Source organism: Bemisia tabaci, chromosome 4 (genome assembly GCF_918797505.1).
Source record: "Bemisia tabaci chromosome 4, PGI_BMITA_v3".
NCBI lineage: Eukaryota > Metazoa > Arthropoda > Insecta > Hemiptera > Aleyrodidae > Bemisia > Bemisia tabaci.
The window spans coordinates 52,661,521-52,679,186 of record NC_092796.1 but is presented as its reverse complement, the minus strand read 5'-3'; the positions used below and the strand labels follow the sequence as shown (position 1 = coordinate 52,679,186).

Sequence of the window (17,666 nt, the reverse complement as noted above, 5' to 3'; positions counted from 1 at the left end):
GATCTTTTTATGTCAAAACGTGTGCGCTTCCGCGAGGCAAAAACTCCACGTTTAGACAATCGCCAACTTCCGATCTCCAATCCTACGATCTCCGATTGTCTCGATACGATCTCCAATCGTCTCGATAGGATCTCCTCAAATTCCTATCTCTATCGCTGGCCCAGGAAATTCGTAATTCCTCACGAAAAGCCATGACGCAAAGCAAGCCTTATCCATGGAGCTGAATGTGAGAAACTAAGCCTGCAAGGTCTTACTCGTTCCGGAAACTATGGCCCGCGGCTAGAAACGTAAGATTTCCGAGGACACGGAAAGTTTTCTGAGGGACGATTACAAGAGAGCAAGAAGATGTAATATGGAGAGGAATATCAGTCAAAAGGCAGTGTTTTTGAACGACTTTGGATTAGATTTTTCAGATTCAGATACTGTATTTCACGAACCTATTTACGCGAGAAATGTTAATTTCATGCAGGATACAAACTTTAAGCAAGAGGTTCATTCGAACGATAAGTTTTCTCCTGAATTTAAGGAGGTTACAGAGCAGGCTCACTCCTTGTCTGATTTTCATGAGGAAATTGGCGCAAACAAAGGGAGAGTCGAGCCCGTAACGGAGCGTGGGGATCCCGACACGTTCAAGATTTGCAAATCTGAGCAGAAGCCAGCCGCATGTAAAACTCAGGAAGGAGATCTTCACAATATACAAATATTCTCTGACGGAATTCGTAAGATCTACTGAAGAAAGGTAAAATGGTCATTTTGATCAGCAAGAAAGTGGAAAAGAGGCATCAAAACTCGAGCACGAGGTCGAGGTGCTCACGGTAACAAGCGATGAACTTGAACTTACGTGTGGTCTACGCGTTTCAGGTAAACAAAGGTGAGCGCATAGCGATTTTCAAAACATTGACGCCGCCAGTCGCGAAGTTTACAAATTCAAAAGAATGAGTAAGAAAAAGCGAGACTGTACTATTGCAGTCTACTCGGATGATGCCGAATCTGAGTTCAATAAGAAAGTCTGCTTGAAAATTAATGATTATTTTAATGGATTCAAGTTGGATCATGATTTTTCTTGGAGGAGATTGCCTCCCAAGGATTGGAGATTTAGGAGGAAATTCGATCCTGGGGGATAGTATCAATCCAGGATTTTCGGTATCAATGAAGTATTCTTTGATTTTCAGATTTTTTTGTTTGTTTAATTTTTACTCTTCTTAACAGACTTTTCTGAAGGACGGGGAATCAAGAGTTGGGTATACGTAAAAACAAATGGGATATTCATTACAGAATAGTCCATTTAAAAAAGAAGCAGTTGCTGCGGGCCTCCGTGGCTTCATTCAGGGCGAGCTAGCCTGAACCACAATAGGAGGCGCGGCTTGAGCGCGCACCGCGGTATTCACGCAATGCGTGAAGTATCCTGCAGACTTGTAAGGCGCTCCCATGCGCGGCGCCGCGCATCGTCCTGTACGCGCAATGCATGAAGTATCCTGTGGTCTTGTAAGGCGCTATGCGTTCCGCTCCGTGCCGGCCGCACTGTGATTGACGCAATTAATCAACTTGCGGCGTCAGCGGTTTTCAACTTATGATTCTGAGGTTTTTGTGCAGTTCGTTTTTATAATTGTCATTTCAAATGATAAGAAAGACCATTCCAATGTCGCTAACCTTGCAAACATAAACGATCATCTAAACTAGTTTCACCTCTACTCCCAATAAACTATGAATTCAAGACGAAAATTACCGTCGCAAAGTTTACTTTTTGCAAAGAATGTACCTAAGTTGCACAATCCCAGCAACACTGAAATTTTGCAAAATGCGATCCAATTGGTTGTTGCTGCAAAAAAATAGTTTCCCACAACCTGCTATACAATGCTCCAGTGACCATGTAAGTTGGCCCGAGCACTAACTTTTCGGGAAGACAGCCTTTCCCCTACCTGGTTTCTCGCTTAATATCCGCCCGAGTTTCGCATATCTTCCGTTTCTCCTCATCGCAGCTTCCATCAAACCGCAATTGCCCGGAAACTACGACCGCACATCTTATCTGATAAAATCGTTCGCCCTTTAGACCGATTCTGGGGGGTTAGGCTATACTAGTCGATGAGTCAGCTGTTGATCTAATTTCATTACGTGAACGTAGAAGAAAAACGGGGTATAAAATCACTATAATGTGTGATCAATTTTCAAGGACAATTCTGTAATTGCTCCTACGATTTTAAGTAGATTAAAACGCGTAATATCCAAAATCTAAGCTCAGATTCGGATTCCTTGTGAAAAACTGATGCAATTTCATGCATCAAATTTTAGAATAGCGTGAAGGAAAGAGGTTTAATGACGTAAAAAACCACTAATGTGTGATCAATTTTCAAGGACAATTCTGTAATTGCTCCTACGAATTTAAATTGATTAAAACGCGTAATATCGAAAATCTAAGCTCAGATTCGGGTTCCTCGTGAAAAATAGATGAGATTTTAGGCAACATATGTTAGAATAGCGTGAAGGGAAGAGGTTTAATGACGTAAAAAAACACTAATGTGTGATCAATTTTCAAGGACAATTCTGTAATTTCTCCTACGATTTTAAATAGATTAAAACGCGTAAAATCGAAAATCCAAGCTCAGATTCGGATTCCTCGTGAAAAATTGAAGAGATATCATGTATCATATGTTAGAATAGCGTGAAGGAAAAAGGTTTAACGACGTGTATAGATTCTGTCGTACTACCCGTTTGAACTACGCCGCCGCGCCTGTCGCCCGAGTGAAACCGAGCGGGGAGGCGCCACTTAGCGCCGGCTAAGCGTTCGGTTTCGTCCCGAGGAATTTCTCACGATAAATTCTTATTCTTCCTCCTCCGCTGACCCACTGAGCACTACCCATGTTGCCACGTTGGATTCATATGCTCGAATCAGTATGTCTACGTTACGTCTCTTTCCTTCACGCTACGCTCGGGTATGATAGATGAAATTGTATCAATTTTTAACGAGGAATCCGAATCTGAACTTCGATTTTGGGTATCACGCGTTTTAAGTAAAATTTTCCAAATTCGAAAATCTGAAATGACTGACGTGGCTTAAAATGCCATCTCGACTCCTGTTCGATGGATTTTCCTGAAATTCGGTGTCAGGGTATGATACATGAAATCGCATCGATTTTTTACGAGGAATCCGAATCTGCACTTCGATTTTGGGTATCACGCGTTTTAAGTAAAATTTTTCAACTTCAAAAATCCGAAATGACTGAAGTGGCTAAAAATGCCATCTCGGCTCCTGTTCGATGGATTCTCCTGAAATTCGGTGTCAGGGTATGATATATGAAATCGCATCGATTTTTTACGAGGAATCCGAACCTGAGCTTCGATTTTGGGGATCACGCGTTTTAAATCAAAATCTGTCAAAATTTAAAAAATTCAAAATTCGAAAATCCGAAATGGCTTAAAATGCTATCTCGGCCCCTGTTCGATGGATTTTTTTGAAACTCGGTGTCAGGAGGTTTTTTCGACGGGAAACTCGAATTTTTAGTCGATTTTTGAAAATTCTCATATCCAAGATGGCGGACGTGGCCTAAAATGCTATGTCGGCTCCTGTTCGATGGATTTTTTTGAAACTCGGTGTCTGAGGGTATTTTTCGACCGGAAACTCGAATTTTTACTATGTTTAAAAATTCTCAAATCCAAGATGGCGGACGTGGCCTAAAATGCTATGTCGGCTCCTGTTCGATGGATTTATGGCGCCCCCTTACTACATGCCTACTCTTGTATTTCTGTACAGCCGCAAATTTAGGGTCAAGGGGCGCCTGACCGTCTATGGACCAGGTGGAGTTTTTGTCCTGAAAATTTACCTTTAGACGGCAATTCTCTTTATATTTTGTCTATGGTTTTTATGCCCCCCCCCCTTTCTCGCGGACTCTCTTTTCACTTTTCTTGCCTCCTTTTTCCTTCCATTTTCCCCCCTTCTTCCTTCCTTTCACTGCCCAACCTTGTTTCCTTTTCCTTTTTTCCCCTTGTCCTTTCTTCCCTTTTTTTTCCTTTTCCTTTTCCCCCCTTTTTTTCCCTCTCTTCTTCTTTCGTGGCGCCCCCCAAAGGCTGGCGCCCGTGTGCGCCGCACGCCCTGCACACGCCCTAAGTCCGGGCCTGGATAAGACACTACATGGAATTCAGCTAATTCTCTTCTCTTCATTTATATATTTTTAGAAATAATTCTAAATAGAAGCGTACAAGTAAAACGACTTTTACAAGTGGGCTCCCTCGTTGCTCAGCGATGTAATGGCGTCATCATGGACTACATTTTGCTATTCAGAACTATAATTTCTGGCTCATCTGTAAAAAACACTTGTGTGCATAAGGAAACTGACGGCACATACGTTGTTCCTAAATGAAGCCAGAAATTGTGGTTTCTAATGGCAAAATGAAGTTCATTCGATCAATTAACCCTCCAAGCGTAGCGGTATGGATTCGATAGGAAAGTAAAGACGTGAAACGATCGATGTGTTTCCATCGACACGAGTTTGATCGAAAAATTCAATTGAAACGAGAGAGTAAAAAAACTGTCTCGATCCGATCGCAAACCCGTGAGCCAATCGACAATATCCATAAATCGATCGAAAAACCCGTAAATCGATCGAATCTACACTGGTTTTTTTTAAATAATTCGTCAGTCGAATTGGTGTCGATTGGTTCACGTCCATCGATTCATGTCGATCAAATCCATACCCTCCTTTCCAAGCCTCCAGTTTTAAAGTAAAGAGCCTGTTCACAGAATCATTAAGACAGGCGCCTCCTCATCCATACCAATCTGAATTGGGTAGGTACGGGAGGGACATTTTGATGAAGAACCCAGTCCCAAAACTTTTCCTTCCTACATGGATGTAGCATTTGCTGATGCTGCAAGGAGGAGCACCACAGTAGCAGGAACACTAAATCAGGCTTGGTCCGTGGTATCAAAATTACTTAATACACAATAATTTAATAATACCTCCGCTAAATGGGCACTTACTGGAGTCAGGCATAATGAACGCATTTTTTAGGTATGTAGGACTAAAGATGTCTAATTGATGTTAAGAAATTGAGGATTTGTTTAAATGTTGAAAGTATAATGGTTCAAAAAATTTTCAAGTGATGTATTATACAGTATCAAATATATTTCATGGATTCTTTAAAAAAAGGCAGTCAAGCTCTCAGAGATTTCCACCTGATAAACAAAAAGTTTACAGACAAATAACAGGTTGCCCTGACAAGCTACACACTTGGCCCGTCTTACAAACTGATTTAATCAGTTGTTAAAATTGTAAAGTTGTCTCTTTCTTGTTCCTTATTATTTTGAGCAATTTTAGATCCATGTAGGATTTGTAATTATAACATTAAAAATATGGAGTTGTGGGTATAAGTTGGTATTAAGTTGAAAGTTTTGCCTCTTTAGTTTGGAAATAACAACTTAACAGCACCAATGAACATTTTCAAGGCCCTCACATAACAAAATTAAAATCAGTTCAAACTATCGTTAATTTTACTAAAATTTGAACACACCCGCATCAAGTAGATCAAAGTTTGAAGTCAGTTTCTCCTTCAACAATTTTTCATTTTCATTCCCTTACTCCTTATTTTATACTTTTATTTCCTAGGCAGCGGGCTAATTATTGAAATTTTGTGTTTGTGGGGTGGACATAGGTTAAACGGAGAAGCGTGATTGGATGGTTAGGTATGTCTTATCGCTGCTTTGTCATGTTTTTGTCAGGTGGAATTCATGACGAGCTAAAGGCACCTCTTGAGCCTCCGACAGAAGGTCGTCCATTCCACCTGACAAAGGCACAATAAAGCAGCAACACTGGGCCATGAGACATAGGCCAACCAATCACACTCTGCTGTTTAACCTATGTCGGCCCGGCAAACACAAAATTTCAATAATCGGCCTACTGGAAGTATATTTTGGAGTGATAAAGAAAATGCTGAGGTGAAAAACTACAAGTTGATACAAATCATCGGCTATTTGAAAAAGACAAATCAAAATAAGATAGAAAACTGGGGTCAAAAATTTCACACACATGTTTACAAATTTCACACATAAAAGAATCCTAAATTAAAAAAGTTACAAGCTGAATCAGAAAATTCCAGCCGCATTTTGGAGTTATAAGACTATCATTAAACCCAGAAAAAATTTGTGAATTTTCAATTAGCCAATGATTTTACTCGAAGTGCAAAAGTTGTTGATCACTAACTGAGCAAAAGGGTTAAGCATTCCATGTTCCTTCTTGCATCTTGATGACATAGTTTATTTTGATCGTTTCAGAAAGAAGCCTCTACTTCATCTCAATTAACAGGTGCAGTTGGATTGGAAGTTATACATTTCATAATTACATATACACAAATATTAAATAAGTAAGTAACACTAATTTCATTCTATACTCTCTAAATTTTTTTATCAAAATTGATAAACAAAATAAAATAAAATAAAATTTACTACACTACAGACTATTTTGTTTCCCTTTTTTCTTTTTTTAATCGAAACAAAAATATCACAGCTTTGGATGTCATTTTGATCATTTTGGTAACAATTTTGGCTTAGTAAGCGATAGGGATATTTCAATGTAACAATGAGAGAAACGTCCATGAATATAGTTTATCATACAAATATCTCCCCTTCTATGGTGGGACTAAGAGCAAAAAATACAGTTCTATCACAGAGAATTTATGATGACAATGGTGAAAAAATTTTGTTTTTCTTAGTCATCTAAACAATTAATGACACTTCCCCTCCCTCCCCCCTGCGTGAAGAGTGACCTCTTAGAAATAGCATCAGATAAGTTAGCAGTTGTTAACTTTCCGTATGCAAGCAACTACAATGCTTCTAGCCAATAGTAATCAAGGATTGACCAAGTGTGATAGTAGAGGTATTGCTAAAACTGTCTACTGCACGTTACAATCGACGTAAACAACTACAAACTTATCTGTCCTTGATAGTATACTTAAAAAATTTGTCTGATCTAAATATTATTTCATAATAGAATCGTTTTACTTAAAAAAATCTATGGTCGTAAAACACAAAAGAAGAGGAATGCAGTTTTTCAGGGTATGCATGTCCCTACTTGTCTTGAAAATATAATACAATCTGAATACAATACATGCTTCAAATAGATAAAAAAAATAATACACTTTGTCTAACATACAAATAAAAATATGTACAAGACTATCTTTAGGAATGATTAGGAGGATGATCATTATCAAAAGTAATAGAAAATGGATTGTCTTTCCCAAAAAAGTCAATCAATTAATGAACTGTTAAGATGAGTGTCTTTTTTTCCTGGTAATACCTTATTTTTTTAATACTTGTTTTTTTGAAACTCACTTCTACGAAACCTCTTTATTGAGAACAGAAGAAATGTCAAACATTTAACGATGGCCGAATTCAAATAGACGCAGCCTGGGGGGTTGAATTCCATTCTCCATACACAATGATGTGCTGACTGGAATTTTTCATGGCTGACATTCAACGTGATGCAGAGTTCTGTTGAATCCAACTTGATGAACAATAAATGGAAACCTCTTCATACCAGCACATGCAGCAGAGTAATCACCATAGAATGAGGTCACTATAACTGCACCTTCAAAGCGTGGATAGAATTTAAGTATTCGTAAAATAGCTTCATTTGCTGCTTCAAAGGCAGTTTTTCCTTGTCGGAGGAGCTCCACAGCTAAAAAGCTGCAAAAAAAAAAAAAATAAATAAAACGGTATAGAAAAGTGAGATTAAAATACCATGCTTAAAATTGCCTACATACATCTGATGATGAACATAATTCATTTAGGGGATCTACAGCAGAGGCATGGCGTGCATTGCAATATATCGACTGATGTGCCATTTAAACCTATAGAAAAGGACCAATGAACTGAGTGTTCACAACGAACACCTTAGTGATTCATTCTTCACCATAGCTTCAAATGGGGAAATATCGATAATCGATCCATGCCTTGCCACTGATCTACATGTATCTTCACAAGTAACCTCTTGGAGCTTAATTTGGCTCAAAACCTTTAGAAGTATGGAGAAAATTGCTAAAGTATTAAAATCAACTTGAATTTAAAAGAGATTTTGATCAAGGGTGCAGGAATTTCTTGACATTCGAAAATTCATCATAGAAAATTGTGTGGGCAGCTCGCGTGAGCAAAAAAAGGCATGTTTTCTGCAAAATTGCAGCTGAATTTGAGTTTCGAGCAAAACCCGGGGGTGGGAATCATTTCCGGAAAATTTTGGAGAAAAGAGAGTTTTTAAAATGACTAGGCTAAGATTCTTCTGCACCCCTGGCACTAGCGGTAAACAATAGTGAACAAACAAGAAACAAAAAACTAACAAACCTTGGTGCAAATCTCATCATGACATCACCATTTCCTGTTGCTGCAGCTGCTCCAATCCCATTTTCAGCGTACGCTCCAGATCCTGGAATGGGAGAGTCTCCTACCCTCCTGCGGAAGAAATAAGAGTTTAGCTACAATCGTTTCAAAGATATGGGAACATTTAAAAATGGAGGTAAGAGCTGTGAGAATGTTTCTCTTGAGAGCAAGAATTGTGGATGAGGTACCAAAACTCTTATGAGAATTTTTTTTTCGATCAAATTGGATACAATTTATGGGAGACTGTCCACAAAAAAAAAGAACCCTTATAGTCCACAAAATTCAAAACTGAATTCCCATGTTAAAGGATAGACAAATTCTCTAAAAACATTTAAAAGGCTAAAAAATGTTAGATCAAACTATAGTTATAGGACTTTGAAGTTTAAAATTCAAAAAAAGTAGTTTCAAACAGAAATGTTTTTAAAATCCTAATCTGCAATGTTGGGGGTACAAAAATGCCAAAATATGACTTAGAATTCCTAATTGGCACCAAAATGGACTAATTTAACACTAACTTTAGTAACATCGGACACTAAACACACTTAATTTCTAAACTTTCGGACACTTTAAAGTTTTCAGCTGAAACAAAAACTGTTTTTTTGACCCGCCTAAAAATCGCTCCATTGAAAATTTTTCCTTCGTAAACTGAGGTCCTTTTTACCAAAAAAATTCAAAATCCTTGTCTGAACTCACTCACAATGCTTTACCTTACAAACTTTATAAGCTTTGGAAACAGGTGGAAAGCTTGGATTTCACTCAGAAAAATGGACACCAATAAAACCCAAGAATATCTTGATTTAATCAAAGGGGATGGAAAAATTGAAAAAGATCTCAATAAAGATCAAATAATATAGTTGACAGCAAATACTTAGAAGAGCATACCCTGGAATTTTAAACCGTGCTCCATTTGTAGATGTGCCAGCTGCAATGTTGCCTTCCATATCAACAGCAAGCAGTCCTATAGTGTCGTGGTTCTGGGAGTCAAACTCAATACTAGAGCCGCTGGCTCCATCAATTTCTGGATAAAATTGATCAGGCTTCGGAAGAGGAGAATACGGACCGCAAGTTGCTTCTGCGTCAGGTCGAACATTCTAATTGAATAACAAAAAGAGAGAAAAAATGTATAGATTAACTTCATTGAATTCCATATGATATGTAGGCAGTATTTACTTCTGTCCTATTGAACTTAATATTACTAATGATTTATTGATGATTCCAACAATGATTATTTGGCAGTTTGAAATTCTCTTGCTTCATCCGTACTTACTACTTACAAGTTATTGACTTATAATTCTTTGGTTCCTACACTGTGATAAAGTATTTGCTCTCTTTTTATTACTATTTATCTTGGTTCTCCCCCCCCCTTATCTTTTTGCCGTTTTGACCACAATGTCTGTAGCCTCATCTGATTATTTTACTTTTACTGTAGTCAGTCATTTTGCAGTGCTCAATTTAATATTTTTGTTCTTTCTGACATTGCTCATTGACAGTTCTACTGATATGTTTTGGTGCAGGGACAACAATAAATAAGAACCACTCGGCAAGTCTTATGTGGAAAGTAATGTTCAATTGCAGCTGCAAATTTTTATGCTATTATTTTGGAGGAAGGTAAATTTATGCAGTCTATCCTAGTGAGAAAAGAATTGACCTACCATCCAAAAATTGGGTTGGCAATTATCTGCTTTCCATTTTGTCCACATGCTTCTTGAAACATTAGTTGTTAGAGTTTCCCTTTTGAAACCCATCCTCTCTGCAAATTCGGTTGCTCGCTCGCCCACAATCAGGGAGTGTTGAGTGTTGTCCAGCACATGACGAGCAACTGAGATGGCACTTTTGATTTCGCGCATAGCAGCAACAGCTCCAATATTCATGGTTGCACTTGAAAAAAAAAATAGGGTGAAGATAAAAACACAACATAAAAAATGAATGGAAATTCATAATACAGTGATCAAATTTATTTTTCTGTTATTTCCTTTCATTCGTCTATTCAAAATTGCCAATAGTAATGTGGTACATGGAAAAAACATGGATTATTTTATGAGGAGTAATATTTCATGCACATGCGCTCGCAGACTCACCAACAGCATTTTTGTATCTTAATTGGTTGTTCATCCTAACAATGTTGCCAATCTTCCCACACAAATTAGTAATTTTGACTGGAAAAATTGGGTCTTTTGATTTTCCTCATGAGCCGTTAGTTTGCTTACATCAACTACTTGTTTTATGTTTATATTTTACATGATCAATTGATGTTTCACCAATGTTGATGCATTCATAATGTATGAAGTCTCCATTTTATGCAGCAGCCTAGTTAGTTCAACTAGCAGCTGGAGATACACGAGTGATAAGACAATAATGAAGTACTCGTATGAAGTAAACATGATAAATCTTCAATTTACCCATCCATAATCATGGCATCGAGCGTTGTTTCACCATTTTCGTCAGGACTCCCACCATATCCTACTGTTCCATCACACTGATCCAACTCACATGCTGTGCAGCCTAACTCAACAGCATTCAGAGCAGAGCCACCCGCAAAAATGACTTTCCATGCTGGGGAAGAAGAAATTAGCAGTACTTTAATTAGAAAATTTTGAAACGAAAGTTATGTTATATTTTTTAAAACAGTATGTACCTATTTGCTTTCCCTGCGACATAACTTATCAACGTGAATGTCTCTGAAGACCAGTTGATATTTAAGAGATAGTTTTCATGACTAACTAAATCATAATTGGAAGTTTTCAATCTTGAATACTAGTGCTTTGACAAACCTTCCACAATCCAAAGTAATACTTGGCTCGGAATATAGACAAGGAAGATCCTGAACAAATTTTATGATTAAATAAGGAAAATGCCCATAAGAACATGGTGGTAAAACAAGAAAATCAAATTTTGGGGCCAAAAAAGGAAAAATAAAATCACAGATTTCTTGTTACATTTATCATTTTCAGAAGATTATCAATTGATACCCCTTACAATTTTTGGTGATTTTTCCTCCACACTCCCAGGAATATCTTCTGAAAATATAGCACTGGGATATCTAATGAAGAATTTTAAGGAAAATTAAGTGGGTATGAAATTCATGATCATTGCAGTTCAACTGCAAGTTTTCATTTAAGGAGATTTGTTCTTGATTTCATCGAACTAGTGTTCAAAATAATTCATCTAATGAAGTTGAAAAATCTTGCCAGATTTTTACTTTTTCTCCAAAAAAAAGGACAATAACCTCTGTGCACAAGTCTAAAGAATCATTCTCAGCCAAAAAAAGTGTAAAATTTGAAGGAATGAAAGCAGGAGCTGTCTACCAAAATATGCTGTATTCGATATAGAGGTTGATTACTGTATCGTACCTATCCAACTTTTTTTCATAGACAAATCTTTGCTATCATTTCTCTGAATTTTGCAATTTTTTTGGTGATTTGGTTGATTAAAATAATTATTTGTACTGATGAACAAGGGCTATCATCCTTTTATCTGGCTAAAAAGAGTTAAAATCTGTCAAGAATGTTGACTTGATGGACGCAACAAATTGCAGTCCAGTTTTCCCTTGTGGAGAACCTGTGACGAATCACTGTTTAAGTTTTACTGTCACATGATGACCCATGGCCGATGATCTCCGCACCACTGCAGACTCATCAATATATTCTGAGAAAGGAATGGAACGGACAACACCCTCATCTTGTACCCAATCTTATCAGTCAACATAGAGGTATTTTCAAAGCTTAAGAATATAAATGGAACGATTTATCGAGTCACAAACCTTCATCATTGGCTCGTTCAAAATTCCAAGTGTTGATGACTGTAGGCACGACAACCAGCTTATCCCTTTCGCCAAGTATATCAGGAAGAACAAGGAGAGCAGTGAACAGTAAAAGTAGAAACAGAATAGAGAAGGTGATGCAATATCGCCAGCTAAACCAGCTTGGTTTATTGCTAACGGCAGGAGATCGTACATGCGCCATTGTAAAGCAGTTTCAAACTTCACAGGACTAGAGAAAGAAAATACACATGGACTGATGATGAAGCAAACAAACAGTTAAAACTTAAAATGTGTGGAGATAAGACAGTAGAATTGACGCTGAATGTTTCGCACTAATTTTTTCAGTCCTCTAATTCGTTTGCCAATTCTTCACTCACGGAGGAATGCATGAAATGTAATACCTATTTTTACCTTCACTGGCTGACGATTTCACACTTTCTGGTAATTAAATTGACGTCGATTGTCACAGAACTGTCAGAAATCACAAGTACTTAGAAATCAGAGTGTAAATACGAAACTCGAGTGCAAAAAATTACCGGTGAGCTCCGAATGTTGAGTTGTTTTGTTTACAAAATTATTGAGGTTAGTTTTGTGTTATCAATTAATTGCGAACAAGCATGACATGTGGTCCTTTGGTCCTTTGAGTGATCGAATAAATTATTCAAACGAACATTTATTGAGTTATCCTATCACCGATTCAAGTATTTCGTCATTTTGTGTTTATTATTGATGTTTAATAATTCTTATACTCATATCCGTTGACTTCTCTCAACGCTGCTACAATGTCTTTCATCAAATTCAATCCAAAAGACAAGCGAAAAGTTCTTACCCTTCCGGGAACTAGACAAAATTCTTCTAAGAATGTACTCTTAACTCCTAGTGGGATTATTTCCCTTGATCCTGTCATAGGTAAGACATTTAAGCGTTAATCAAAATTATTCACACATCTCTGGAGTTTTGTATACTTACTCACACAGCAAGAAAGAAGGTGATGATGGTTTCCGATTCGTTCATCCAGTGGCTACAACATACCATTCACATTCCTTCCAAATAAGATATTCAGTGTATGGAAATTGTACCATAACGTCTGTTGTGGTGTAATTGAACACTACACGTAATTTTAACAACACTACTACTTAATGTATTATTTTTGTTCAACATATCATACCATTCGTAAATAGATTGATGACAAAAAGTCTGTACCTACCTACTCATGTCATTGACTTCTTACCAGGATGCTTGAAATGTAAGCACGTCCTTTTCTTCCCTTTTTGTCTTGCACAGACGTATTTACCATCATGTGAGGTGCGCTCTTCATATAAATTGATCTGTTTCTTATTTCATCCTCGGATAATTTGTAAACGTAAAGCAAGGATGTAAATTACCTTAATTGTTCATACCAATTAAGTTATCGTAATAATATTAAATATTTACTTTGAACCTTGCAAAGGAGGACCCCAGATTTTTTATTACAGTCCATAATCATTGAGTGCTACTGTCAAAATTATTTAAACGCTTCCATTACATTGTTGTGTTCTACTAAGCATCTAATGGAAAAATGAAAATGCCTCTATCCTCGAGCTCATCTCTTTTGTCTTTCAATTTTTCCGTTTTTTATTTTTTTCAGGGGGAGGAGTAACTCTTGGAACTGTCAACCTCATTGGTATGTCATGCATATTTGCAAATGTTTTTTAAGATGTTTAAAATGTGGAAAATTACATACCAAAGCTGAACTCAGAACCAAGTATTGCATCTTACATTCAGTGGAGGCTTGGTCAGAGAGCATTGAATATAATAAGGAGCGAGTTTAATTATGACATTTTTTGGGCTACACCTATACAAGACTTTTTGTCTTCCCAATGATTTTTAGACTTTTGGTTCGCATTTTATCGGGATGCATTGATTTACTTCCTTGACTTAAAAATCATCAGAAAGACATCAAGTCAAGTAAGTAAATCAATGCACACGGATACAATGCTAACCAATATTTTTTGAGTATCAGTATTTCTACTTAGCCAAGCAAAATTACAAATTCCACTCCAGATTTTACTTTCTCAGACATGGCACTTCACAAAAAGAAAATCTTAGCATGTACATTTTTGTGCTGTCTGGATAAATGCTCGTATAGTGATTAGGTATTTATCCTCTGAAAGGAAAGGTACATGAGTGTAAATTTTGCCTCGTTCCATGGTAATATGTCTGAGAAAAGCTCCCAAATCTGGAATGGAAAATGGCTGCTCTTTTTAGCATGGCGGGTTTGTGCTAAAATATTATGTTTTTAAGGCAAGATAGATAGGGCGTTTAAGCATGCATTGCTGAGTTTTGTCAGCCATCTAAGCATGGAAAAACAAAATTCCCTTAGTTTTGTTAAAGAGGTCAGTACACCAGAAGTTACCATTCACTCCAGAAGATTTTTTTGGATAAGATTTCTTTGACCCGAAAATCATATTTTAATTCCCATGGATAGACATTTTTGACTTAAAACTTTTTTCTTCTTTGCCGCTTTAGAGGACGCATGGTTCATTATAGAAGGGTCAATAAATGTGTAATGCCATCTGACAGCTATGAGGTTTACTGCAGCCGAGCTTGGTATAGTTATTAACAGAGTTACGCTGTAATAGTCTTGATAACAGGAATCAGGATCTAGAGGGTTCAGCATGCAAATCTAAATGTTTCTTTCCCCACCATGGTTTCATAAATTCAGTTTAAACAGGAAGGAACGTCATCGTTTGTCTGACAAGTGATTAATTTTTGTTTTTTTTTTTCATACAGAGGAAGATGGCTCTGGACAATTTGCTCAGTTATTCTTAAAGTTTTTCATGTCTGAAGGTATAATGTGGAAACATGTGATATTCAATGCATCGTTGGACGTGGATCCATCCAAATTAGTAAGTTCCTTTAATCTCTGATAGTTTTCAAAACATTTTTTCAAATATTTTAAGTGTCCTGAAATGTGTGACAAGTGTGTTAACATGAACATGAACTTGAACTTGAACATGAACATGCCAAGCAACCATCATAGAAAAATTAAGAAATTATTTCAAATATGACTAGTCTTAAAGTGCTCTATGCATGATAGGAATGTCAGAACAAAATCATTAGTCTTTAAACACCAGTCTAAACTTTTTTCTGGCGCTATGCGATTCTTCAAATTTGGACCTGTCTTTCTTGAAATCATGCACACACATATTAATCAACCAATCACTCATCAACAAAGCCATTAATTTATTTTGTATTATTAACCACATGAATTAACTAAATCACTAACTGAATCAACTACTGCAAGGAACCCCATGCAGATGACCGAATTCCAGAACAGTATTTTTCAAAAATCTTGATTTTTTAATGGGTTAAAAACTTATGATTTTCTGCTGGATGGCATTTATGATAGGTAGTGTCATTAATCTTGACTGACATAATTTGAAGTATCAGCATGTCTTACAACATTCATCAGCTATCGCAAAGTTGGAAAAAAATTGATTTCCATGTTTTCAGAGTTCTTTTTATCGCTGTGGCATGACACTGATGAGGTTTTCTTTTTAACTTAACGTTTTTTACTCCATCAGATAAATGAATTGCCTGGCCCAGTGAACTTGGATGATCCTTACTTCAAATCAGATGGTTCAGACTCATCTGGTGAGCTTAAAATTGCTTGGCGTTATCAAAATCAACCATCAGTCCAGTCAAGTCTAAGCACAAATTCTTCCCTTAGCCATATTTTTGACGTTACCAATTTCATGACTCAAGATACTATAAATGATACGGATATATCCCTGTGGCCGCCTAAAGATGGTAAGTTTAATTTAGAGATTATTGCATGTCCTTATCTCGAGAGTTACTTATTTTCTGCCTCATCTGCCTATCGGCTTTCATTAGCTCAGAATTCTTTATGAAATATAATCCAAAGATCTTCCTGACTGCATGGAGAAAGTGGAATATCTTCAGTCTCACAATCTTTATGCAGAATATAAAGTAAAATTTTGAATGCAATTATTATATTTGTTTTCATGTGTCCAACATTTTTTATGTAACTTGGTGTTCAAACTTCAAGAAAGCTGAGTGTGTTGAGCCTTTTTGGGAGGATGGACATTTTGTGAAGGTGCCTTGATTTTTAGGTTGGCTTGTATGAAATTTGATCACCTAAAAAATTATCAATCCACACATCAACTCAATTTAGCCTAACCTAAATGTGCTGCTTACAATGGTACTTATAAATATTTTCATTTCTGAACAGTTTTTAATGTGAATATTGTTATGTCCAACAACAGTTTTTGGTTTCTTCAAAATCATGTGCATTCAGTTAACGAAAACATATTTTTCTGTTTGCGCACATCTTTTGATTTTTCTCTCATATTCATGAAGATGAATTATTGTTCAGATTTGAGCTATTGAGCATTTAGTAAGTACCTATGGAAAGAAACAATTTTCTTAAACTTTGAAAAAAAAAATTAGGTTCCTTTTTTTTTGTTAAAAGTGAAACATCTTGAAGAAGATGAGACCCTACCCTTTTTAAACAATTGCTGTCATTGATTATTCTAGATTGTAGAAAGCCAAAACAATAGAGGACAAAAACGTGAGTTTTTTGAGCCTTTTCAAATTATTCTTTTAATGAATGGACTTTTCATGCGAAGTATTTATACTCTAATGAAATATCTGTACTGTTAATAATTTTCTGTTGAGTTTACACCAGCATCTCTTTCTGTCTTTCAGGTGAAGAAATCTCATATGATGATTTAATCAAAGCAATCCATAAGAAAATTCAAGCTGGTGGTTTTCTATCAAGTTTACCAATGCCTCGCAAAAATGTATTGAGGATAAGTTTGCATAATATTGGATCTCCTTTATTTGTCGGTGACATAGCTAAGTTCTTTTATGAGCTACGATCTCTCATGAAACACTCAAATGCAGTTTGTTGTGTCAGCATTCCAACTCATCTTTTAGAGGTAAAACCTATTCTGCATTTATTGAACTTTAATCAAACTCAGGCAGGTTGAAAGCAGTTTTTAAACTTAAGCAGTCCTGTACTAGCATCACTATTTTGGCTTCAATATTCCTTGTAAGGACAGGTGCTTACTGACACTCCTCACCAGAATGAATAAATGTCTAGGTTTTTCTGTAAATTTTCCTGAAATACTAGTTTGATTTAAGTTTAAGCATAGCGTCAATGAGGAAACTCTGTAAAGTAAACAAATATCAAAATGTATTGAAAAAGGAGCTTTGGCTCTGAACATTGAATTATGGGATTTATAGACAAACTGATCCATTCTTGGTTCAGAGGCTGCAAGTCTCTAGGTGTAGGTTCCATAGCTACCCCTGCTTGGAGCTGAGTGGCTAAGGCAACAGTCCTAAGCCCAGTGCTAATAGCATTTCTACCTAGCCTGTAATCTCAGCATTCTGAGCTGGAGCTTTTTTTAAGGGTATGAAACAAATTTTCCAAGAATACTAGTTTGTTTCTAGTTGCGGCAAAAATTTTCAGAGGCACATTTCAGCTTTTCACTCTCACAAAATCTCTTTTGAAAACCAAATTGGAGGTCATTCTATCCACAC

General features: G+C 36.7%; 2 protein-coding genes across 3 annotated transcripts in view; one reads left to right on the top strand and one right to left on the bottom strand.

Annotated features, from left to right (window-relative positions):
* Nucleotides 1-5,097: 5,097 nt before the first annotated feature.
* Nucleotides 5,098-12,631, bottom strand: LOC109042481 (N(4)-(Beta-N-acetylglucosaminyl)-L-asparaginase). Its single transcript, XM_072300042.1, has 6 exons — nt 12,120-12,631; nt 10,759-10,912; nt 10,012-10,237; nt 9,242-9,450; nt 8,324-8,431; nt 5,098-7,672 (listed from the first exon to the last, which is right to left on the bottom strand). The coding sequence occupies exons 1-6, from the start codon at nt 12,319-12,321 to the stop codon at nt 7,447-7,449; spliced, it is 1,125 nt and encodes a 374-aa protein (XP_072156143.1). The 5' UTR covers nt 12,322-12,631; the 3' UTR covers nt 5,098-7,446.
* Nucleotides 12,632-12,747: 116 nt separating this feature from the next.
* LOC109042396 (Elongator complex protein 4) overlaps nt 12,748-17,666 on the top strand; it is a 71,304-nt gene continuing 66,385 nt past the window's right edge. For both annotated transcript variants that reach the window (XR_011899802.1, XM_072300043.1), the window contains exons 1-5: nt 12,748-13,028; nt 13,747-13,782; nt 14,892-15,007; nt 15,686-15,911; nt 16,830-17,062. Coding sequence is in view for 1 of the 2 variants with exons in the window: in XM_072300043.1 (XP_072156144.1) it covers nt 12,902-13,028; nt 13,747-13,782; nt 14,892-15,007; nt 15,686-15,911; nt 16,830-17,062 (738 nt within the window). In the remaining variant the exon portion in view is untranslated. The remainder of the gene's footprint in view (nt 13,029-13,746; nt 13,783-14,891; nt 15,008-15,685; nt 15,912-16,829; nt 17,063-17,666) is intronic.

Bases quoted from the DNA above. Each gene is read 5' to 3' on its own strand.
- LOC109042481 (XM_072300042.1), bottom strand. From the start codon at position 12,321: ATGGCGCATGTACGATCTCCTGCCGTTAGCAATAAACCAAGCTGGTTT. The intron at 10,913-12,119 runs GTTTGTGACTCG...CTTCTTCCCCAG, and splicing joins TGAACGAGCCAATGATGAAG to CATGGAAAGTCATTTTTGCG. The intron at 10,238-10,758 runs GTAAATTGAAGA...TTTTTTTTCAAG, and splicing joins GATGCCATGATTATGGATGG to TGCAACCATGAATATTGGAG.